Here is a 25,435-nt window from a genome sequence, read left to right as displayed (position 1 = left end):
AGTTCCTGGCTTCTGCCTAGCTTAGCCCTGGCCATTACAGACCCTTGGGAAGGGAACCAATGAATGAAAGCCCTAGTTCTCTGACTTTCAAATAAAGGAATCTTAAAAATAAAAAATAAATAAATCAGAAGGATGAAAAGAAAAAGAAAAACAGCACATGAACTTTGGGATGGCAGCTGTTGCCTCCAGCCAGTCTCTATTACCGAGCACTTTGGGGCTCCTCTTCCTCCTCTCCGTGCATCAGGGTCTGAACCAACTGGAGGATGCTCACCATATCCTGCCCGCTGCAGAAGACAGAGAGTTAGCCGACCGGTGGAAAGGGTGACACAACCACTATCAATCTACCACTCTGCCACCATCTCTCCCACTCAAACTAGCTTTGGCCATTAATTTTTTTTTTTTTTTTAGTTGAGTTGCTATAAGAGAAAGAGGTATTTGAGATAGTTTACACATTCCTAAAAACAAACCCCAAATTCTAAACAGAATTCTTGTGACTAATTCATTTTACCCGAATAGGAGTTTGATTTGTAAAAGCTTCACTAGTCAGGAGCTGGCACAAGGGTTATAAAGCCATTGCGTGCAGAGCCAGCATCCTGTTCTGTGTCCCCTACGCTCTGCCTCCAACTCAGCATCCTGTTGCTGTGCATGGAAGACAGCCAAGATGCCCACGCAACTGAACCCCTGCCACCCTTAGGTGATGCAAACGGAGTTCCCGGTTTCTACTGTCTTTGGAGGAATATTAGTGAATGTAACTTCTTTGTCACTCCTCCTTTCAAATAAATAATAAATTAATTAAGTCATCTTTTTAAAAAAATTACCAGTCTTACTCCAGCAGTATTTTTGTAAACTGGTTCATCTGAATTTTCTACTGGAGGACAGAGTGTCTAATCAACATGTTGTCCTTGTAAGACGCTACCAGCTTACAGAAGCACCATGGGTGTTTGGAGCTGGTATATCTGGTTTTCTTCCGCAGGAGTCTTGTCTGGACACACTTAACTATGTAATACAACAAGTGGCACTTACTACCAGCTCTTCCCCAAGCCAGGACACTTGAAATTGGCTTGAATCCTAAACATTTACTTCTAACTGCTCATTACGTGGGGTGAAACTTCAAGCACGCAAATGCCTAAAACAGTGAGCAAAGGCAGGCAAGGCAACTTATGACAGGTGTCATGTAAAAATATCATTCTTCCATTAGTCAGATTATGACTAGTATGTTTTCTCCTTCAAAAAAGAAATAATGTCAAAACAATGTCCCCAAAACCCATGGTGCTGACCAACAAGTGACAGGGGCGCTCGCTCTGGACACCACAGAGTTTAGGACAGGCAGGAGCCCTTGAGGCACACCAGGTGCTGGCCGAGCGCAGTGCCGTAGAACGCTGCAGCCTCAGTGTTGGACGTGAGCCTTACGTGCGAAGCCACCAGACCAGCGGCTTTAATCCGCCCTCAATCTGAGAATCATAGCTCAGGTAGAGACCGCAGGACTGGCTTCCTGTACCGAGTTGTTCAAAGTATTTTACACCAAGAGGGTTTCAAATGGGTACCACTAAGGCTATAAGCAGGAGTAACTTTTTAAAAATATTAGTATCTGGGTGTGTTTACTGGCCCACTATGGTCCCTCTTCCATGCCTTTCTTTTGTAATCTTACACAGTTTACGTTAAGGTCAAAGGACAATTTAAGGGAGTTGTACTGTTTACCATATACAGTTTCCTGGTTATAAAAAAAAAATTATTGCAAGAACCTGTGCAGTGACTTTAATTCCAGACGAACATTCTGTGAAAATTTCTGTCACCTATTTTCCTCATATTTTCCCTACAAGCCCAAACCACAAAGACTTTTGAGATTAGATTAGGTGGCCAAAAAGAAAAAAAAAAAATCACTCTGCCAGTAATAAAGATTATATTGTTGGAATTTTCTGCATTATAAAAATCACAAATGTAATTAAATTAAGATCTTACAATAAAGCTGTCTACCAAATAGATTACAGGTTTTAAGTGTGAAAACCCAGTTGTAAATATCAACAGATTCATTGCCTGTGAGCCACGAAGTTGCATTAAATTCCAGATGGAAGGAGAGGGGAATTGGCACAAAGGCACAGCAGGCTTCTTCTGCCTGTGGCACCACTATTCCATATGGGTGCTGGTTCGAGTCCCGACTGCTCCACATTGGCTCCAGCTCCCTGCTAACATGCCTGGGAAAGCAACAGCAGATGACCCAAGTGCTCAAGCTCCCACACCTACACAGGAGACCTGAAGAGGCTCCCGGCTTTGCGCTGGCCCAGCTCCACAGCTGGTTGTGATCATGTGCAAGATGAACTGGCGATATGGAAGATCGAGCTCCTTCTAACCTCTGTAACTCTCCCTTTCAAATAAAAAGAAAATCTGAATGGGACAGGGAGAGAAGTTGTCTGGCAAGGCAGTGTCACCAATGAGCAATGGCATTTTGGGTTTCTAACAGCACACTCCACATGGCTCTACTTAAATGTGCTCTGTACTCATTAAAACTGTAAATCAACAATGGTAAAATCCTGATTTAAGAAAAATCCAATCGCAACAAAGGGACTGTTTCTCCACTGTTACCTACCTGCCCGGGAGTGGCCCTGGAATATCCTCCACTATGAGCTTCTTTCCGTTTTCCTCCTCTGTTCTTCTAAGGTGAGGGAGACAAAAGCTGTTTATTTCATCACAGTCAACTTTTAACGTTGCAACATGCAAACACACGCCCACACCGTCTACCCTAAAAACACATCTACTCCATTGACTTCACCCCCCGAGTTTTGGGTGTAGTCTGAATTTCATGAAAGAAAGAAAAACAAGTGGAAAAAAAAACCCAAAAAACAAAAAACCAAAAAACTACTTCAACTTATTTCTTGGTTAGCTAATGCTCTGTATGACCTGAATCTACAGTAAGAACTATTTATAGGTTCAAATCAATATATTAGTAAGTAAATGAAACTTGTAATAGAAGCGAAAATTACATGTCCTTCCTTCAATTTAAAAATCCTTTACTTACAGAGTGCCTTCTCCCCAAAGTGAACAGCCATTTTTAAGCCTGCTGAGGCTGTGACTTTCCAGAGCCAAGAGGTGCCGTCAGCGGAAGGCAGGCGGAGCCGTGGACAGTAGGCCACAGGTCCACGGCAGGCCGGCAGGCAGGCTGGCTGGGCAGACGGCCCTCAGGCCTCTTCCGTCCCACTCACCTCTGACTGTCCTCTAGCATCTTCATTGCTTCCTTCAGGTTTCTGCCCATTTCGGCTAATGTTGGGTCTGCTATCTAGGAGACAAACCAAAAGTAAACTTTAATCATCCTCAATTACATTTGCAACATATTTTATCCAGAAAAAAATAAAATCCAAATCCATTTTCTTCTGAGACTAAAATACTTCAACACAAACATTTTACATAAAATAGGGCCAATACTGTGATGCAGTTAGGCCATCACCCGGGACACTAGCAGCTCACACTGGAGTCCTGGCTGCCTGGCTTCCTATCCAGCGCCCTCCAAACACTAGGCAGAGCCACTCCCCTGCCACCTGGCTGGAGCCGCCAGTCCACTCCCCAAGTGGCCGGAGCGGAGCCAACCTGGAGCCAGAAGCTTCTTTTAGGTCTCACAGGTGGGTGCAGGGTCCCAAGGCTTTGGGCTGTCCTTGACTGCTTTCCCAGGCCACAAGCAGGGAGCTGGATGGGAAGTGGAGCACCTCAGACATGAATCAGCACCCATATGGGATCCCAGTGCATGCAAGGCAAGAACTTTAGCCACTAGGTTACTGCACCAGGCCCAGTTATTTTACCTTTAAATATAGATCACACCACTCCCTATCTCGCAGCCAGGGGTGGGGTGGGAGGGGGAGGGAAAGTCCTCTAGTTTCACACTCTGGAGAAGCCACTTTAAAGTGTGATATATCTGTTTCCAAATTTTCACCTTATTCATGTACCCTGCAGCTTGCTTTTTCCTACTGGTAACACAGTTCCATGTCAGTGTGCCCATTTTACCATACTCTATTCTTAAAATGTATCATAGTTTATTTACCTAGTTACAAATTAATGGACCCTCTAAGTCATTCCAACTTGTCATCGTCAGAAGCAAGGTCCAAAAAGGTGTATGCAGTATATTGTTGAACCGCTGTAGTAGACTGAAAAAGGAAACCCACCCCAGGAAAAGCTCCTAATGTCTAGTATCTGTTAACACTTTCTTAGACAGCAAAATCCTACATGAAATCAGGTTAAATTATCCACACCAGTGCAATACTGTCATTGCCTGACAGAGGCAGAGGGAGACCCTCCACACAGAGCACCAGGTAAAGGGCAACGAAAAGATGCTGACTTTGAATGTTGGAATGAGGCCCTCAGGCGAGGAATGCTGGCAGACTCAGTGCTGGGACAGGCATCCTACAGACTGGAATAGACCCAATTTCAACCCAATGTCAACACCTTGATTTCTACCCAGTGACTGACTTCAAATTTCTGTCCTTCACACCTGGGAGAGAATACATGTCCACTGTTTTCAGCCACCCATTTTGGGATCATGCTAAATAGCAGTCAGAGGAAACTAGTTCATTCCCCAATCTACCAGTGTTGCTATTAACACAGCCTCTTGGTAGGGGGAAGCTGGTGAGGGTGACCCCTCCCAGACCAGGGAACTGGGAAGCCGGGCAGTTGGAGGCAGGGGTGGGAAGATCTTCTAAGTTTACACATTTTTGTAACTTTCACAATATTTAAAAAATCTTGCAGAATTAAAACATACAGGTTCAACATTCTTACTTTCTGCAGTGGTTTTTAGGGATCAAAGTTGTTGCCTTGAATCTCTACATAGTATGAGCTTTGCTTTTAGCAAAAGCCACAGAACCTCTTGTATGCCTTTCACTCTTCAAGTGTCCTGACAAGGAGGCCCAGGGTTGTTGCTGTTTTTTAATTGCACCAGTATCTCCTCTGGATTAAATGTGCAACAAATGTGTTTAACATATAGTATTACATTACCTAATTAAATGTGTTAAGAACTTCTACTCTGTCAATGCAAGAATCAGAGAATGTTTTGCAGGTGTGTCTTCTCCGTGCCTTTAGAACTTTGGGGAAGAAGTTTTGGGACTTTAAGCTCCTCACCTCCCTTTAAGTAACTCTGTTCTGTTTTTAAAACACAGTTTCATGGAGAGCTTCATTTGCAGAAAATTTTTTATCAAGATCGAAAGTAATACAGCATGAAACTCCTGATTCTCATCTCACACTTTGGAGGCAAAGTGACTTGCCTGCAGCGCAGTGCCGGAACCCTGCGTTCCTGACACCCACCTCCCCAAGCTCACTCCACTGCAGCACACGGACGCTCTACAGGGCTCACCAAGTAATCATCCAGCAAAGTCCACTTTCAAACACGTGTTTTCAACAAAACTCACAACCTATATGTAAACCCCTACACAGATTACAAAGCAACCTGAAGACGTCTCTGTTCTCAGTCCGCGACATGAGTAAGAACAGGCTGTAATCAAGACCATTCATCTTAGGTTCTAAGAACTGGTCATGTTTCTCACCATCCTCACCTACTGTGTGTGATGCTCCAATGTGTCCCCTGCCAGGAGGTTCAATGGAGGATAAACACCTTTTGCCTGAGCATTCACACCTCCACACTTGATGCTTCTAACACCTGCCCTGTCTGAACATCCTCGTGCTTCTCATCTCTAGCTATCCATTAAATCATAATCCAAAATTCTCAAAAATTCTCTATGGAAAGATAATTTGTGCTTATTTTTGTTTCCTCTATTGATATCAATATCATTTTTTTTTCTAAACCAAGAATCTAGACTCCTCTAGTAAACATGGTGTTATTTATGGGGATACTGGGACTGAACCCTCGAAGCTGTGAGTCATTCTGACCGGTAACTGCCATTTACTGTCAGGACGCCATCCTTCCCTTACTGTGAACTGCTTTATGACCATCTTTCCAGCAGGGCTCTGCTCCCAGAAACAGACTACGTGCTCTCTAAGACGGGACTCAGAGTTCTAACAGGTGTGATTTTTCGGCCAGCACTATGGCACGGAGCATGAAGGTGCTAGCATCTCACATCACAGCAGCAACTCAAATCCCAGCTGACCTAGATCCCTGCTAGTCACAGAAAAAGAAAAACCAAACATGTGGACCCCTGCCACCCACAGGAGACCCGGATGGAGCTACTGGGTACAGGCTTTGGGGGAAAATCAGTGGATGATTCACTTCCTCAGCCTGTCATCTGGCCTTTCAACTACATAATTTAAACTAAAAAAAAAAAAAAAAATTTATTCCTCTTATGGGATCAACAGTTTGAAATGAGCTCAATTCTGAGATTATCATCCACCCTGAAAAAAAGGTAAGCCAAAGTAGGTATCAATCTATTGCCTTTCTTTCAGTGCAACACAACATTTTTTCCTACAGAACAGAGAATAGATGAATCACTTGACAGTTTATTTTTTAAGTTTTTTTTTTTTTTTTTTTTAGTTTTTTTTATTGCAAAGTCAGATATACAGAGGAGGGAGAGGGAGAGAGGGAGAGGGAAAGAGGAGGGGGAGGGAGGGAGAGAAGGAGGAGGGGGAGGGAGGGAGGGAGGGAAGATCTTCCGTCCAATGATTCACTCCCCAAGTGGCCCCAATGGTCAGAACTGAACCAATCCGAAGCCAGGAGCCTCTTCCGGGTCTCCCATGTAGACGCAGGGTCCCAAGGCTCTGAGCTGTTCTCGACTATTATCCCAAGGCCACAAGCAGCGAGCTGGATGGGAAGCAGGGCTGTCAGGATTAGAACAGGCGCCCATATGGGAATCCGGCGCATTCAAGGCGAGGACTTTAGCCACTAGGCAACTGTGCTGGGGCCATCACAGTTCAGAAGCCACTTTTGAGGCTGCTGTGCCATGGCTCAACAAGCTAATCCTCCACCTGCACGCCCTGGCATACCATATGGGTTCATGTCCTGGCTGTCTATTGCTAATCCAGTTCTCTGCTTACAGCCTGGTAAAGCAGCAGAGGATGACTCAAGTCCTTGGGACCCTACACCCATGAAGGAGACTGGAAGAAGTTCCTGGCTCCTGGTTTCAGCTCAGTTCAGCTCCAGCTGTTACAGTCACTTGGGGAGTGAACCAGGGGTGGAAAAATCTTTGTCTCTTCTTTCTCTGTAAATCTGCCTTCCCAATAAAACACTTTTTTTTTTCAAAAAAGTTTTGAATGAATATAATTTTATAAACACATGTATTGGCCCCCACGATGGTTCAGTGGCTAAATCCTCACCTTGCACTTGCCAGCATCCCATATGGGCACTGGTTCATGTCCTGGCTAGTCTAGTTCATTACTTGCAGCCAGGGAAAGCAGCAAAGGATGGCTCAAAGCTGTGGAAACCTGCAACCACATGGGAGACCTAGGAAAAGCTCCTGGCTCTGGATCCGCTCAGCTCTGGCCATTGCTACAGCCACTGGGAGTAAACCAGCAGATGGAAGATCTGTTCGGCCACTAGTTTCACAATCCTCTCTGTGAGCCTCTTGGAGAACACACACCTTGACCAGACTTGACTCGCATTAAAGTGGCCCTCCCTTCTACTCCTTTTTTAGGAGGTGAGCCAAGGGTACAAGGTGCTGAGTAGGAAAGTAGCACTTCTGATTAAAGGTGGACAAATTGTGACTGTGCTATGACTACAATGCTGTAGACCCTCATATGCTTGTTGCATTAATTGGATAATCCAAAATAACATTTTTCAGCTGTAGCATAATCTATGTAATGCACACTAAGTTAAAAAATGCTCTAAAACTATATTTATGCATTAGTCCCTTAAAACTAAAAACTATGCTTCCATAAGCTTGAGGTTAGTCACATTCATATCGTTGGTAGCTGCGATAGTGCTAGACAATGATGCTGTGTGATCAATGTTAATAAACACAGCAGAGCTACAGCCAGACAGTGTGAAGAACTAAACTTTTTCATGATGTGTATTATTTACTAAGTAGGAGGAGTCTGTTTACAATACCAAGGGAAAAACACACCCCAGTATTTTAGGTCATAGGAAGAGTACAGTATCCGTGTGGAATAGAGTATTCAATAAGTATTCAGTTAGTAATTCCTACACCTGCTTGCTCACTGTGTTCCAAGCATTTTGCTTCACATGCAATCCTTCCTGCCTAACCCCTGATCACAGAACGCCTTACAGTTAGAATTTCATCTCTATTACTCTAAATGTAATCAGAACCAGATTCAGGCACGAAAGCTGTAGTATAGCAAACTGCCTCCCAGCTACTCTGCTTCTGATCCAACTTCCTGCTAAGATGCCTGGGAAGGAGCAGCAGATGGCCTCTGAGCCCTGCCATCCAGTTGGGGACCTGGACGGAATCTGTAGCTCCTGGCTCCAGTCTGCCCCAAATCTGACTGCTGTGCCATCTGAGAGTGAAATCAGTGAGTTGAAAATCTCTCTCCCTTTGTCTCTCCCTCTCTATCTGCAACTCTGTCTTTCAAATAAATCTTTCTAAAGGGGAACTAAGGTTTAATTTCAAAGATAATCCTCACTTAATGTTTGAATCTAGAAAAAAAAAGATGACTTTCTAGTCTATTTCTGTAACAGCCTCAATTCAGGTGCTTAACCACAGCTTCACAGGTGAAAAGGGCTCCAGTGAATAATTAAGCCAGAGTAAAAAGTACAAACTGGGATGGTCTGTGCAAATCAGGATGTAGTTATCCTATCCTTAACTAACATGTTTACTTCAGATCTAAAACCATTATTCCATGTAGCGAAGCCTATGAAATGCCTGTGACGGTGGCTGTTTGAGTTATAAGGTAAACTAAGACAACACAGCAATTGAAAGCAGTGCACCTTCAGGGCAGGTGCCACCTGCTGCATCCAACTTAATTCCCAAAGATCACACAGGACTTCAACAAGACATTTCTTTTTCCTATCTATAAACATACCTGAACATATTGTCCTTATTTAGTTAATACGTAAAATGATTATAAAAATCTGGGCCTTCTAGAAACAACTTCTGGGAAAAGACTCCTTTGTTAAAAGAGAATTCAACAGACTCCAACCACCACTTCTGAGGCCAGTTGGCGTGTAGTCTGTTTCCTCCCTATTTCCTACAGTCCCTCAGCAAGCCAGACCATATCACAAATACTTGAATGTGCAGCTTTCAAATGCTTTTCTGGGAAGCGATGCTGCGACCCACACAGAACCCAGAAGGGCTACATGCCTAGAAGCTTTGTTCACTCTGGATCCCTTAAAGATGCTTATAGCAATTACACTATTTTTCTTAAGTATTGCAGAAAAGCTTCACAGTGTGTGTAGATACACACACATTTCCTAATTACAAAACAGACAGGTGGCTGGTTTAGCAAAATAGCTTTATGTCTCATCAGGTAGCACATTTACGAGCTGTATTTCAGCTATGGCTGATTCTGCTAGTTGATGAAATTGATTCAGTATTTCTTCAAACATTCATTTTATTTATTAGAATGGCAGAGGTGGCCCATGCATGTGGGCCATCTTCTGCTGCTAAGGCACAGGAGCAGGGAGCTGGACACGAAGTGGAATAACTGGGACCCAAACGGGCACCTACATGGGATGACAGAGCTTCACCAGCTCCGCCACAGTGTCAGCCCCAGCATTCAACATTTTGCTACAACTAGATAAAACATAGAGGCACTCAAAGATTTAATTTCAAGTTACTACAGAGAATCATTCAATCATATGCTAGTTGTCGCAGAATGGAGATCTTATAAGGCAGCTTGGTTTTAAAACAAGCCATGTTCATCCTTTTACGAACATATTTTTTTTTTACAACTTATTTTATTTTTATTTTATGTAGAGAGGAGGAGAGACAGAGAGCAAGATCTTCCATCCAATGATTCGCTCCCCAAGTAACCCAACGGCCAGTGCTGTGCCAATCCGAAGCCAGGAGCTTCTTCCAGGTCTCCCACACAAGTACAGGGTCCAAAGGCTTTGGGCCGTCCTTGCCTGCTTTCCCAGGCCACAAGCAGGGAGCTGGATGGGAAATGGAGCTGCCAGGATTAGAACCGGCGCCCATAGGATCCTGGTGTGCGCAAGGCAAAGACTTGAGCACTAGGCTATCGTGCTGGGCTCTATGGACACGTTTTTCAAGAATTATTTTTACATGAGAGGATTTTCATCATTTTCAGTCAGTAACGTTACCTACCATTCAACATCACCTACCACTAGCAGAAAAAGAAATACTACACATAAAATGTTAAAATTACTCCAGGTTCTCACAAAATAAATGTTAGAGGAAAAAGCAGTCAAATATGAGCCAACAAAGGAGCAGACAGCCAGGCAGCAACTCCCAACGTTTAAAACAAGCTACAACAGAAATATAAATTTATTTGGAATAAAGCTCTGTGGATCAACAGAAAAGATGACTTGCTTTTGGCTAGAATGAGATGATCCAGCATACCTTAATACAACTCCCACGCTTATCCGGAACACGCTCCACTTCCTACTTTGTTCTATTCAGATCTTCGGAACTACCAGAGTAATACAACATCCCACACATCAAGTACAGTGTGCAGTTTGGAAAACACACCATTTTAATAGACACCTGCATTACTAACAATGAGGTAAACAGTAACTTACTAATAGACAATGTTTCCTAACTAAGCAGTGGTCTCAGAACTAAACAACTGATAGAAAAATAATGAAACAAATCTTTGGGAGCCTACAGTCTGGGAAATACTGAACTACAGTCACTTTTAAAATTCTTTCAGCCTTCCACTGTGTTTAACCATGCTCCCGAATACACTTTCTTCAAAAGTTAAACTACTTTAGCAAAATGTGACTACATTACACATTTGCTTTTACATGAATTCAGAGGAAAAACTACCTCAATTTCTGGAATTCAGACACTGTTATTTAGGACAAATAAAAGAGACTGGGTGGGGAGGGCTAACCTCCAGGAAAGGAAAGCACATGAGGGACCCACAGTGAAGGAATACAGGGACATTCAGGGAGCGAAGGGCTTGCATACCGCCAGCATGCTGCTGACTGTAGCACTGCTGCAAACTGCCAACTGACACTTTCATCATGTGAAATTTCCCTTCAGGGCCCATTCGATGGCTCAATTGGCTAATTCTCCCCTTGCAAGCGTCACCAACCAATATGAGAGTTGGTTTGAGTCCCAGCTGCTCTACTTCCCATCCAGCTCCCTGCTGATGGCCTGGGAAGGCAGCAGAGGATAATTTAAACCCTTGGGACCCTGCACCCATGTGGGAGATCTGGAAGAAGCTCTTGACTCCCGGCTTCAGATCAGATCAGCTCAGCTCCAGCCGTTGTAGCCATCTGGGGAGTGAAGCAGCAGGTGTAAGATCTTTCTCTGTCTTCTTTTTCTCTTTGTAAATCTGCCTCTCCAATAAAAATAAATCTTAACCAAAAAAAAAAAACAAAAAAAAACCTCCCTTCCATTTCTAAAAACAAAAGAGGGTGAACTGATTTGAAGTCAATTTAAAAGAATTACTAATAGTATAATGGATAACGTGACAAAACTCATGAAGATGGTACATGAATGTCTTATTTGAGAAATGCAGTGCTAACCACTTAAAAGAGAAGCAGTTTCTTACTAGAAGCAGTCTTTTTCTAGGGGGAAAAAATAAGTGTAAGATGTAACTTGAGCAGTCAGCATGGTGGCAGTTTATGAATGTAGTTCATGGGCCCTCACCTTAGAAAAGACCTGAGAAACGCACACAGTAAACTAGAAAAGGTGGGGCCTGCACGGTGGCACAGCAAATGAGCCCTCTGCCCTGTGGCACTAGCATCCCATATGGGTGTACGTTTGTGTCCCAGCTGTTCCACTTCCAATCCAGCTTTCTGCTTGCAGCCTAAGAGAGCAGCAGAGAATGGCCTATGTCCTTGGCCCTTACACCTGGAAAAGGTCTCGACAGCTCAGTCTGGCCATTGTAGGCCTTGGAGTAATAAACCAGCAGATGGAAGCTCTCTCACAAAAATAAAAATGAAATATCAAGTGCCTTTATCTCTGTCTTTTAATAATTTGATATTCTTTTTAAAAAATGATCATTTTGGTTTTTATTGCATTTATTTTTACTTGTAAGAAATTTTCTGTCTGCAGGTTTTCTGGCAAATGCCCACAACAGGCAAAGCTGGGCCAGGTTAACGCCAGGAGTTAGGAAGTCACTCCAGGTCTCCCAGGCTGGTGCCGTGGACCCCACTGCTTCAGCCACCACCAGTTACCTCCCAAAGAACGCCTTAGCAGGAAGCCACAATCATGAGCGGAGTCAGGATTCAAACCCTGGCAACAGACAGATGTGCTGAACCCAAGCAGCATCTTCATCACTGTGCTAAATGGTCACTTCCAGATACCTGCAAGTCTTGCCTTAAAAAACCAACAACAAAAAAACCCCAGATTTATTTTTATTGGAAAGGCAGAACTTTTCCCGGTCTCCCACTGGGTACAGGGTCCCAAGGCTTTGGACCATCCTCCACTGTCTTCCTAGGCCTTAAGTAGGGAGCTAGATGGGAAGTGGAGCAGCCAGGATGCAAAGTGGTACCCACAGGAATTCTAGCGCTTACCAGGCGAAGATTTAGCCATGCAGCCATCATGCCAGACTTTAGTTATTCCAGATTCTATGCTTGAGTGTCTGAGGGTAGCACGCTAATGCTCCATCCTGTGGTACCAGCATCCTATATGGACAACGGTTCTAGTCCTGGCTGCTCCAATTCCCATCCAGATCCTTGCTTAAGGGCTGAGAAAACAACGGAGGCAGCCTAAGCTCTTGGGAACTTGCATCCACGTGTGAGATGCAGCTTTGGAGGAACTCAGCTCTGGCCACTGCAGCCATTTATTGAATGAACTAGTGGATGGAAGACCTTTCTCCTCTATAAAATCTGACTTTCAAAGAGAGTGTCATGATAACATCACAATCTTCCAAATTGGAAAAAGACACATAAATGTTGCATAAGGTTTAAGTACTAGTGCTAACCATACAAATTCCTCAAAAGCAGAGAAGAGCAAAATGAAAACAAAGACAGAATGCAAAAAAAAAAGTAGAGAAAGGAGCCAGCAAAACCACTACCACCACATCAAACTCAGTCAGCGAGAATGTGGAGAACCACATCACACACACAGCGCAGATGTCAAAGATGCAAGTCTAACTTCAAACAGCACATCCCTACAGCAGCCAAAACTATGGCTCAGCACGTCAGTCTACTGCCTGTAACACCAGGATCTCATACAGTGCTACTTGAAGCCTGGCTGCTCCACTTCCAACTGTTTATGGGCCTGGGAAAGCAATGGAAGATGGCCCAAGTGCTTGGGTCCCTGCACCCTCGTCGGAGATCCAGGTGCAGGTTGATGCTCTTGACTTGGGCTTGGCACAGACCTGGCCTTTGCAGTTATTTGGGGAGTGAGCAAGTCAGCAGACAGAAACTTGCTCACTCTGTCTTCCTAATTCTGCCTTTAAATAATAAATCTTAAACAAACAAACAACTTTCCGAGGGACCACTATTTCAGACAATCAATTCATTTAGACATTACGTCTTGAATAAAAGGCTCCAAACAACCGCACAGCTGGAGAACACACAGGTAGGCCTATTTCTAAGAACTTCACTAACTCATCTGGAAATATAGCCTCTGCAGCAGACAAGGTTTAACTGCTTCAGGAGAGGCATGCTTCTTCAGTGTCCCCAGGCCCTGTTAGCAGGTCATCTGCTCGGGAAGATAAAGCCAGAAAACCTATAATAACAGCAACTTAGTTTCCCTGCAATAGGGAACATTCACTCCTGCAGTCCTGTGAAATTCAGAATGTATTTTCCACAGAAATAACAGGTAGACAGGGCTCAGTAATGGATCTCGGGGACTACAGAATTTTAAGTACCTTAATACTTCACATTTTTAGCAATTTTGACTGTCAAAATATTAGCAATTAAATTTCAAAATTCAGAGTAATTTTATGATCCATGAATAATGCTTGAAGGGAACATAAATTCAGCTAGGCAAATAATTTTTTAAAGGAATTTTGGGGCACTCAAGATTAAACACTGGTTATCTTATTTAATTGCAAAAGATGAAAAGGCTTTCCCCTCTCTTTATGTTCCACCAGAAAAATGCAGCAATCATACGATAAAAACATTTGTATTATGGGGTAAGAACGGCGGTGCAGTGGACTGAGCTGCTGCTCTCAGCGTCAGTGTCCCACACTGCAGCGACTGCTCCTCTGCTTCCAATCCAGCTCCCTGTCAGCGCACCTGGGAATTCAGTGAGGATGCTGCCGGTGCCGGGGCCCACGCCACCCACACAGGGGACCAGGATGAAGGCCCAGATCCAGCTGCTGCAGGCAGCACACAGATTCTCTCTTGTTCTCACTCTCCCACTCCCTCCCCCTTTCAAATAAATAAATCCTTAAGGAAAAAAACAAAACAAAACAAGCAAACAACAACAACAACAACAACACACAGCAAACAAACAAAAATGGACATCCTATCCAAGCTAGAGCCAAGAGCCAAGGACCTATAACCCTGGCTATCTGGATGGAGGTCTAGGAAGCTGAGAAGATAAAAGGCAAAACCAGCAGTCAACAGCTTGGGTTGTAAGCAAGAGTCTGGCTACCCTCAAGGGGAAAACCAGGACTTATTCAGTGCGTGCATTAGTTCGCGCATCAGTTCAACGGTCCCCAAAAAAGTTGTGAGCAAGGATGTATGCACAGGTACAATCACATGGATATTTTTAAAGGAATCTCTTTGCTAATCTTCAATTTCTGTAAGAACTGTTTTCTAAAATGGAAAATGTGCCCTCTTTCCCTGAAAAAACCTGTATCTTTCACTTATCCCAAACAGATTTATTATTTTTATAAACAAAATCCATATTAAAGCTACATTTTAGTTCCCAGGAAGCCCTCTTAAAAGATTAGACATAGGCAGTCTACCTCTTCCTGGCCTAATGTTTCCGTTAAGGATAAAACTTGGTCCATACTCAGATTCTCAGAAATTAGAAAAACAAAAGTAACATAGGTTAATGGCACAAACCCTGTATGTGTAAACTGTACTGGAACTACTAAGTTTTAAAATCTGGGTTAAAAAGCTCCATAAAAACTTTTATGAAAGTCTAAAAAAGAAACTGACATGACAAACCACAGAAACGCATAATTTTAAACTAAATGGTCCACCTAAATAATCTCTTTCACAGAATCCTTCAGGTTGTTCACTCCATGGACTCCCTCTACCCCTACACAAGGAACTGTCTAAAAAAGTATCCCCTTGGGCCTGGTGCGATAGCGTAGAGGCTAAAGTCCTTGCCTTGAACGCACCAGAATCCCATATCGGCACCAGTTCTAATCTCGGCAGCCCCTCTTCCCATCCAGCTCCCTGCTTGTAACCTGGAAAAGCAGTCGAGGACGACTCAAAGCCTTGGGATCCTGCATACGCATGGGAGACTCGGAAGAGGTTCCTGGATCTTGACTTCAGATTGGCTCAGCTCCAGTTGTTGCGGCCGCTTGGGGAGTGAATCATTGGACAGAAGATCTTCCTCTCTGTCTCTGACTTTGCAATAAAATAAACAAATCTTTAAAAAATACACAAAAGTATCCCCTTACCAGAAGATTCCAAGGGACCACATTTATTCATCCTATCTACTTTTGCACTCAGCATTGGGCTTGGACTATAACTGACCTCTGACTTGTATAAGCTAATTAAAACAGGTTTCTACTTCAGGGGAAGACAGTAAGCTCAAGCCACTCCTACCCAGAATTGTAATTCAGTCCTGGATACAGAACAAACATGGGAGTGTGACCACCGGAAAAACTCTGCTCACAACCAGCTCTGCCGAGACCATCACATCTGAGGCTCAGGAACTTTGCACCACACCCAAGGCCCATCAGTTGTCCCTGATACTCAGGGACACAAATCATTCCCTGTCGTCACTCCCGTACAGGTGCGTATGAGGGCAACAGCTTGAAATGAACACTAAAATCAGTCTATCACAGAAGGAAAGAGAGAGAGATCTATATACACCAAGTGGTAGTTTCAAGGTCACCTAATTGGCATTCTTTTATTTTTCAAGTAAAGAGCAGGAATTCTGCCAGTTCTCATCAGTGACTAACGACTAGGAATATCCCACTCAAACTGCTCTTACTGCTCCTAATGTACTTCTAGCATCACAGAAAGGAAGCTAATAAATTTCCAAAACTAGGCCCAAAGAGGAAGTAAAAACAGAACCCCCAAAAAAAAAAAAAAAAAACAGAAAATAAACCAGATCATGCTTAACACAAGAATTTAAAATGGCCTGAAATGTAATTACTTAGAAGTGGCCAAACTTGCTTCTTTCAGACATAAGAATTAAACATGATGAGTACACGAAACTGCCCAACCCTGCAGGGCTCTCCAGAACGTTCTTCGGTGATGGAAATCTGAGTCTCTGCTGCCCAGTGGGCCAGTCCCAGGGATGGGCACCTGTGGCTAACACTGTACTGTGAGATACAAGAGAACTAGTGCTATTGTGAAAGAAAGGCAAATCAAGAGCAAAGGAATTTTAAATTTTATTTAACTTTAATTAACCTAAATTTAATGTTGCTAAATGTGGCCAGTGGATTATCAGTACAGCCTCCCTAAGTTAACTAACTTTCTTTCTTTTCTTTCTTTTCTTTCTCTCTCTCTTTCTTTAGATTTATTTTTATTGTGAAGTCAGATATACAGAAACAAGAGACAGAGAGGAAGATCTTCCGTCCAATGATTCACTCCCCAAGTGACCACAACAGCTGAAGCTGAGCCAATTCGAAGCCAGGAGCCAGGAGCTTCTTCCAGGTCTCCCACACAGGTGCAGGGTCCCAAGGCTTTGGGCCCGTCCTCGACTGCTTTCCCAGGCCACAAACAGGGAGCTGGATGGGCGGCCGGGATTAGAACCGGCGACCATATGAGATTCCAGCACATGCAAGGCAAGGACTTTAGCCACTATGCTATCGTACTGGGCCCCCCTAAGTTAATTTTCAACCACAACGTTCCCACCTACCCCTTGTGGACAGTCTCTGCCGTTTGGAGGCCTTTTTAGCCGTTCTGGTTTTGGGGGAGCATCCCACAGGTGGAGGTTGGGATGCAGATAACCAGTCTACTCAAAATGTCAGCAGCCCTAAGGTTGAGACGCCGCACTTCTACGAGGTTTTCACTGAAAAGTATGTGTGTGGATAACTTTCATCATCAGAAAAATCAATTTCTGTGGCAGATTTGTACTTGAAAATAAACATAATCATGTGAGACTGTTCTCTATGGTCTTATGTCTGAGGAGTGAGGCATAGAGTTGAGAAGGAGGGGTGTTGAAGCCCTTGCCTCCTGAATTTTTGTAATTTCTTGAGAAATTACTAATTTCACCTACAAGACACCTGATGCTATCCTGAAATGAAAAGCCAATCAAGAATGGCTCAGTCACTGCAGTACGTTTACTCTCATGTTACTGAAAGAACAGGGTGGAGAATTCTACTCAGGTCAGGACAGCGATTCGGCATATGGAGGGCTCATTTTTAACAGGCTCACTCAAAGCCACACAACCAGCTCTCACGTTTGTGTCAGCAACGCAGAATTCAACCAGGAGCAGTCCACTCCCCAAACACCAGGAACAACAGACGCAATGGGTGTTTCCTTTGGCATGAACTGCTTTTCCGAACACAAAGCCATCACCATTCACATCTGAGCAATTCTTTTCTGCTCACTTGGCCCAAAACAGAAATCACATATTACATCTAAGTCCCTTTATTACTTCGTGGAATACAAAAATGAGACCGTCCTTGTTCTTGTAAACTTCAGACTTTTCCTGCAGCCCGCAGGGTGTGAATTCCCATTCAGTCCATCAACGCCCCAGCCTAAGCACCTCAGCTGGATCTCCACTCGGTGCCTTTCCTGCCTTTTCCCACCAGGAATGAGCGAGGCAGCAAGTGCTGTGGTTGATTAACCCAAAGCCAGGAAAGCAACGCGCAGAGCAGGATGCCAACCCGCTCTGTTCTCACACCTGCCTTAGAGAGAGCTTTCTTTCTTCCCCTTGGAGGAGAGATCACACCCCTTCTTTAGCGTTCCAACTGAAATGACACAACATTCACTCACGCCATCTTGCCAAATTGGGAACACCGCAAAATGAGCCTTATTAGCCTCCTGCTGTGTTGCCTGACACACAGGGCCTCAACCAACGTTTCCCCAGGACCTGGCAGGAACGATGGAAGATGGCTAGCAGCCACTGTGGCCTCTCCCCACCAACAGTATCTGCAGAACCGGCCCCAGATGTCCCGAGGAACAAAACTGCTGAGAACCGCTCATTACATAAAAAGGCAGACACTGTGCTAACCGGAAGCCTGGAACAACTTCACTCCTAGCCAGTCAAAACAGGTAGCATTCGCCTCCCCCGCGGAGGCGGTGGTGGTGGGAGGGAGAGGAAAAACTTGTCAAGTTCTTGAGCATTGAGGAGTAGGTAGGGCATTGGCACCGTGGACTCACATCCACTTCTACAATTACTGCCCAGGATGGCGACCTGGCTAAAGCAGCTGCTGCCCTGGGGGTGTTTCTTGTCAAAATGCAGACAAGGGCAGCTTCCCCCACCGCTGCCCCTGTACCCCACTAGCATGGAAACCCGAGTCGGCCTGCACCAAACTGGGTAAGTGCAATCCCAGGCTGGACACACAAAAAAGGGCTTGGAGGTAAGGCCCGCTGTGAGTCATGAAAGGCAGGGATCCATGAAGCCCGGCAGCCCCCCAAGTCCCACCTAGGCTGGTACACCACACTGCCTGCTCGTTGACCCCTACGGCTGACTCCGAGGGTCCTCTTGCCAGGGATGGTGGAGCTTGGGCAATGCCCGACCCTCCATGCACACGCACCGAGCACCCACTCCCTCCGCATCCCGGCGTTCGCGAGCGACAGCATCCGCGTCACGTGGGGGGGAACTTGTTAAACCTCACAGCCCGGTCCCGCCCCCCAGAGCCTCAGACCCGAGGGCTGAAACGCTGGCTTCTTTTTTTTTTTTCCCCTTTAAAACGAAGAGCCCTCCCCAGGTGATTCCTATGCCACGTTCAAGTTAGAAAACCCACAGCTTAAACCCATTTTCTCCCTTAGGTCAGAGGCCACGGAAAACCTACAGGCTTGCAGCTGGCTGCTTAGAGCTGCTTTCCCGAAGTCCCTACCATCCATTCTAGAAGGCCTCAGGAGCTCAGGCCCGCCCAAGCTCGGCCCCGCCGGTTCCCCCGCGAAACCGGGCTCCGGGCCCTTCGCGGCCGCCACGGGACCCTGTCCACCCTCCGGCGGCCCACTCGAGCCTGAGCGACACCGGTCCCGGCCCCGCGACGTGACCGCCAGCGCAGGGCCGGACGCCTTCCCGTACTCACCTCCCGCTCCCGCGCCCACCAGGCCTCCTCACACGGACCCCACTAGCCCCCCGGTTCCCTTCCCTCCCCGGGTCACAATGGCAACTCGCGACGCCGACACGGCCGCCCCCCGGAGCCGAGGGCCCGGAGCCGAGGGCCCCGAGCCGCAGCAGCAGCGGCGGCGGCACCACCACCGCCACCACCACCCATCCCGACCTTCTCCAGGGATGCGTCCATGGCTGAGGCGGCCGGCGGAGTCCGCTGGCGGCCGGGCGCTCCGGCGCGCTACTTCCGCCTCCCGCGCCCCGCCGCGGTTTCCACGCTGGCAGCGCTGACGTCCCCCGCGCCCGCGGCGGGCGGGGCGGAGAGGAGGAGGAGCTGCCAGGCCGCGCGGCGGGAGGCGTGGCCGCACGGCGGGGGCGGGGAGAAGGAGGAGCTGCCGGGCCGCGCAGCAGGGGCGTGGCCGCACGGCGGGGGCGGGGAGAAGGAGGAGCTGCCAGGCCGCGCGGCGGGGGCGTGGCCGCGCGGCGAGGCGTGGTCCCGAATGCTGGGCGGGGCCCTCTGGGCTTCCGTACCTGGCCATCACTAGGTGTGTGGAGGGGAGGACATGGAGGATGGATGGTGGAGATACTCCGAAACGACTGCTTGCACCGGCAAGCCGCAATTGTCGAGCTAGGGGTTTATTAGTCAAGTGAAGGATCAGAGACTCGAGTGCACCTCTGGGCCCAGTCTTCCAAGTTCGTCCCCCGACCATCAACATCCCTCGGGAATGGATCAGGCCATTCCTCCCCGGGGGCGGGGCGAGCGAGCGCCCTTGCGCACGCGCAGGCCCCACGGCGTCCCTGTCGCTCGGTGATTTTGGAGAGTGGAGGCGGTTTCGGGACTTTGGTTTCTTAGCGACCGCCGTTGGGCAGAGGCACGGCTCCCCGAAATGAGGTGTTGTTTCGTTTTTCAACTTCAGGCCTTTCTTGCTGCGGAATTCTGGTTGGCGCGGCGGGGCGTGGTCCCGAGCTGAGCTGATCTGAATCCAAGAACTTCTGGGTCTCCCATGTGGGTGCAGGGTCCCAAAGCTTTTGGCAGTCCTCTACTGCTTTCCCAGGCCATAAGCAGGGAGCTGGATCGGAAGTGGAATAGCTGGGACACCAACCAGTTCCCATATGGGATGCCAGAGCTTACAAGTGGGGGATTCGCCTGTTGTACTCCTGCACAAAATAAATATATGTGTCTTTCTATTTTCGACATCCTTATTGAAGTACCCCTACACATTTGTCAAAACTCATGGAACTGCATGCGGAATACTGGGGTATTTTATTATTGCTACAACATATTTCTGAAGGGAGATCTCTGAATGTTGAAAATATTTGTTCAGTGCTAATTAACTGGATATAGAAGTAAGTAAAACCAATCTATGTACAATACTTTGCTGATGTATTATTAATTTCCAAGTGCTTAAAAGACTATTTCTGTTGATTTTTTACTTGTACTCAAAGGACTTTTCTGTGATATTTGAGCAGTTCTGACATTTGTCACAGGGGTAGGGATGGACATGCTAATATTGATGCAATGGCATGAAAGAAATTTGGGGGCTGGAAATGTGCTTTATTGGGTTTGGCTGTCACCTGCATTGTCCGCATCCTATATGGGCAGTGGTTCGAGTTCAACTGCTGGAGGATGCCTCAGGTAGCTGGGTCCCTGGCACCCACAGGGGACACTTGGATTGAGGTCTTGGTGTCTGTCTTCAGACCGCTCAGCCCTGGCTGTGGGTAGCATTTAAGGAGGACTCAGTAAATGGAAGACCTACTATGTGTCTCTACCATTCAAATAAATCAAATCAAATAAAAATTTTATGTTAATCTTTCTTATTCTCTTTCTGTAATTATTCTAGAATTTTTTAAAAAAGAGATTTACTTGTTTTTATTGGAAAGGTAGAACAGGTTTATGGAGAGAAGAAGAGACAGAGAGGAAGATCTTCCATCCACTGATTCACTCCCCAAAGGCCACGACAGCCAGAGCTGAGCTGATCCGAAGCCAGGAACCAGAAGCTTCTTCCAGGTCTCCCACATGGATGCAGAGTCCCAAGGATTTGAGATGTCCTCCGCTGCTTTCCCAGGCCACAAGCAGGGAGATGGATGGGAAGCAGAGCAGTTGAGATACAAACAGGTGCCAATATTGGATGCTGGCACTTGCAAGGGAGGATTTAGCAATGAACCATCTCGCTGGGCCCTGTAGAATTAAATAAAAAGGAAGAAAGAAAACGTTTGAAAATACTGTGCCACTTACTGATTGTCTCCCAGCTCTATTGTCATTCTTTCATGCTGGGTTAAAGTGAATGCGTAAATGCCATCTGAACCCGTTGGAATGAGGTAAGGTTGTGTCAGTAGAGGGCGCCAGACAGTCAGTGTTGGAGGAAATGGTTTTGCTTTAAAGCTCCTGCAGGTGACTTTTCTAAAGTCCAGCTGCTGAAATACACCAAAAAAAGTGTATACACCAAAAAGCCAACAGCTTTCCCAGATACTCCCTTGTGAGATTTGTTTGTTCGTTTGTTTATTCAGAAAGCCAAAGTTACAGAGAGGAAGTGAGGGAGAGACAGATTGGTCCTCCATCCACTGGTTTACTTTTCAAATGGCCTCAACAGCCAGAGCTGAGCCAAACAGAAGCCAGGAGCCAGGAGCGTCTTCCTGTTCTCCTATGTGGGTGCAGGGTCCCAAAGGCTTGGGTCATCCTCTGCTGCTTGTCCAGGCCACAAGCAGGGAGCTGGATGAGACATTTTGGAGCCGCCACGACTAAACCAGCACTTGTGTGGGATGTGGGTGCCCCAGGCGGTGGCATAACGTGCGATGTCAGGGCACTGGCCCCTGACTGTACAGCTGACTTGTTAACACTGAGCTCAGGGCCAGAGCACTGGGTAACTCATGCCTGAATCAAGATGTTTCCTCCTTTAGACACAGCACCGCCTTCTTCTGCTTAGGGCACCAATGCTGTGACACCGCTTCTCAGAACTATGCCAGGAGCCATTTTTAAACAGCACAATCACTAACAAAAGACACAGACCAGTCCGCACAAGGACTGCGTCCTTCATCATATGAACACTCGAAGGGAAAAGCAACACACGGCCTTGGTGGACATCAGTTGCTAGTGGGTCTGAGTGACCGGAACTTTCCTCCAGTGATGGCAAGAGTACCACGAGTCCTGAGGTAGAGCTCTATGTCAGTGAGCATGGAATCCAGGAAGGCTGGAGGAAGAACTGTGGAATAATGAGGAGTCGAATAGAAAGAGGGAAGGGGACTCGATACAAACATCAGATACAAACATCAGATACAAGCACCTGCCCCTGCCCCTCCAACTGTGATAGGACAGCAAGGACCTATTTCACGGCCAGGGCTAAGATCCTAACTGAGCTGGGAGAGCCACAGCCATGGCTCACTAAATGGCCAAGGTGATAGTTGCTGTACTGTCCTGCCAGCTGATGGAGCCTGCTGGAAATCTGCCCCTTTCAGGACGCTGTTTGTGGGAAAGACATCTCACACCTATGAAACTTCAGAAGAGCAGGCAGCATTGTGGCATTAAGACTAATCCTCTGCCTGCAGCACCAGCTTCCCAGATTGGTGCCAGTTTGAGGCCCAGCTTCTCCACTTCTCATCTAGCTCCCTGCTTGTGACCTGGGAAGGCAGCAGAAGAGGGGTCAAGTTCTTGGGCTCTTGCACCCACATGGGAGATTCGGAAGAAGCTCCTGGCTCCTGGTTCTGGATTGGCTCAGCTCTGGCTGTTGCAACCATTTGGAAACTGGCAGATGGAACATCTTTCTTCCTCTGCTTCTCTCCATAAATCTGACTTACCTCTCCAATAAAAATCATCTTTTTTTTTTTCCAAAAAAAAAAAAAGTGCAATTGGCTTTGGCCTGCCCCAGCCTCAGCTGTTGTGGGTCTGGAACAAGAAGATGGAAGATCTCTCTCTCTCTCTTTCTCCCCCTTGTATCACAACATATGTCAAATAAATACATCACCAAATATTTTAAAAAGTTGCTGATGAAAGTTTGAAAACAGAGGGCCCAGCTTTCATTGACCAGGATCCTATATGTGGTGGCTGCTCCATATCCCATCCAGCTCTCTGCTTGTGGCCTGGGAAAGTAGTAGAGGATGGCCCAAAGCCTTGGGACCCTGTGGTAGACCAGAAAAAGTTTCTGGCTTCTGGCTTTGGATCTGCTCAGCTCTGGCCATTGTGGCCACTTGGGGAGTGAACCAGTGGATGAAAGATCTTTCTCTATGTCTCTCCTTCTCTCTGTAAATCTGTCTTTGTAATAAAAAATAAACAAATCTTACAAAAATGCATAGAAATTTGAAACAATAATTGGAGATGAAAACTGATTAATTCACTGTTTTGTGGACATTCTTAGTGGATTTGTGTATTTTAATATGCAGTAGATAAACATCTTTCAAGCTACCTCTCATCTTGGGTTTTCTCATAATCTCAGATTAATCACCTGGCTGTCCAGAGAAGGACTGGGAGGTGCTACTGCTGACCCGGAAGAAGGCGATGGGGGCCAAGGAGTGCAGGAGCTGCATGGAAACCAGGCAAAACCAGCAAATCCATCCTCCTGTAGATCCTCCCGAGGGGGCACTGACTTCCATCTTATCCTCTCTCTCTCTCACACACACACACACACACACACACACGGCACTCCCATTCTTTGGGTCACTCCCCAAATACCAGCGAGGTGAAAGCCTGGAGCTGCTTGGCCTTGGCAGCGACCCAGGTACTTAGGTAGATAAGGGCAGACAGACAGATGGAAAGGACAAGACAGCATGGAAGAGGGAGAGGAGTGCTGTTGTCTGAGTTTACTGGGGACTGCCCTCACAAAGCACCAGGCCGAGTAGCTCCAACTACAGAAATGTGTTTTCTCACTGGAGCTGGAGGCTGGAAGCTGTGTGCTTGGCTGCTTTCATTTGGAGGTCTCTCTCCTTAGCCTGCACAGGGCTGCCTCTTCCCTCTGCCCTCATGTGCCCTTTCCCTTGGGCAAAAACACCCCTGGAGTCTCTCTTGCTCACTCTCTCGTTTCAGTTTATTTATGAGAGAGAGAGAGCGTGCGTCTATCTGCCCATCTACACTCCCCCACATTCCCTGCTCCCCGCACCGTAGCAGGAATCCAACCACCTCAGACACCTCTGCCGCCTCCCAGGTTCGCCTCCACCAAAGCTGGAGTGAAGAGCCGGGGCTGGGCCAGGAGACACGGGCATCTTCATCTCTAGGCAGAATGCCTGAACCTTGGCGTCTCTTTACAAGTTCCACAGGTCCTGACCATACAAGCACACCAGATGGAGAGCATCTGAGTCCACCCCACAAGCATCGTTGAAAGGCTCTATCTCCAAGTCACAGTCACATGCTGAGTTCCTGGGGGCTAGGCTTCAGCACAGGATATTGGAGGAGACAAAATTCATCCCGTAACAGAACTGAAAGTCTTGGGGACAGTCTACAAAATAACAGACGATTAGTTACACAGTCTCCCTATTGCAGACTATGACAAAATGACCAGTTGGAGCAATGCAAAAGGGATCCAGCACTGGACATCAGGCGGGAAGCAAAGGTTGCCACGGGGACAGTGGCAGTGATCGCGATGAGCCTGTAGACTGGGTAACAGCAGTACATCAGGTAACAGGATTATGCCTACACAGTTTCCTCCCTTGGGTAATCGCATTGTGATTATGTAAGTTGTCAATATTTGGGGAGGCCTGGGTGAGGTACAGATGGGAACTCTTTGTACTATTTCTGTAACTTTCTCCCAAGTCTGGAATTCTTTTAAAGTTCAGACATTTAAAATGTAAGAAATTAGGTAAATGAGGACAAATGAAAGGAGCCAGCTGGAGGGAGGGGAAAAAAGATGGGACTGGACATGCCTGCGGAGGCAGAAAAAGCAGCTATGGGATAAATCCAGTCCCATGAGGTCAGAGACCCTGTCTGGGTTCCTGGCAACCTTGGCCCTAGGACAGTGCTGGGAGCTCAGGCCGGATCCCAAGGGTGGAAAGCGACCAAGAGCAGGCAGTAGACACTGGGCCTCAGCTCACATTCAAGAAGGGCCTCAAGTGTTAACTTTTCAGATTCTTTCCAGACCAAGGTGGTGCAATCAGTGTTCTGTGTCACCAAAGCACGACTCATTTGC

General features: G+C 46.5%; 1 protein-coding gene across 4 annotated transcripts in view; it reads right to left on the bottom strand.

Moving 5' to 3' along the window:
* The window catches only part of PDXDC1 (pyridoxal dependent decarboxylase domain containing 1), a 140,167-nt gene that overhangs the window by 30,775 nt on the left and 83,957 nt on the right, over positions 1-25,435 (bottom strand). Inside the window, exons 1-4 of one of the 4 annotated variants that reach the window (XM_012927459.2) lie at positions 19,498-19,648; positions 3,198-3,271; positions 2,585-2,650; positions 204-284 (exon numbers count right to left, since the gene is read on the bottom strand). In XM_012927459.2, the coding sequence (XP_012782913.2) occupies positions 204-284; positions 2,585-2,650; positions 3,198-3,271; positions 19,498-19,518 (242 nt within the window). In that variant the 5' untranslated portion in view covers positions 19,519-19,648. Of the gene's footprint in view, positions 1-203; positions 285-2,584; positions 2,651-3,197; positions 3,272-19,497; positions 19,649-25,435 lie in introns of those variants that run through there. The other 3 variants (XM_058680328.1, XM_058680329.1, XM_058680330.1) reach the window with 3 other exon arrangements.

The sequence above is a fragment of the Ochotona princeps genome, chromosome 24 (genome assembly GCF_030435755.1).
Source record: "Ochotona princeps isolate mOchPri1 chromosome 24, mOchPri1.hap1, whole genome shotgun sequence".
NCBI classification, from domain to species: domain Eukaryota; kingdom Metazoa; phylum Chordata; class Mammalia; order Lagomorpha; family Ochotonidae; genus Ochotona; species Ochotona princeps.
The sequence above is the reverse complement of the archived record's forward strand: the minus strand, read 5'-3'. Positions and strand labels throughout refer to the sequence as shown.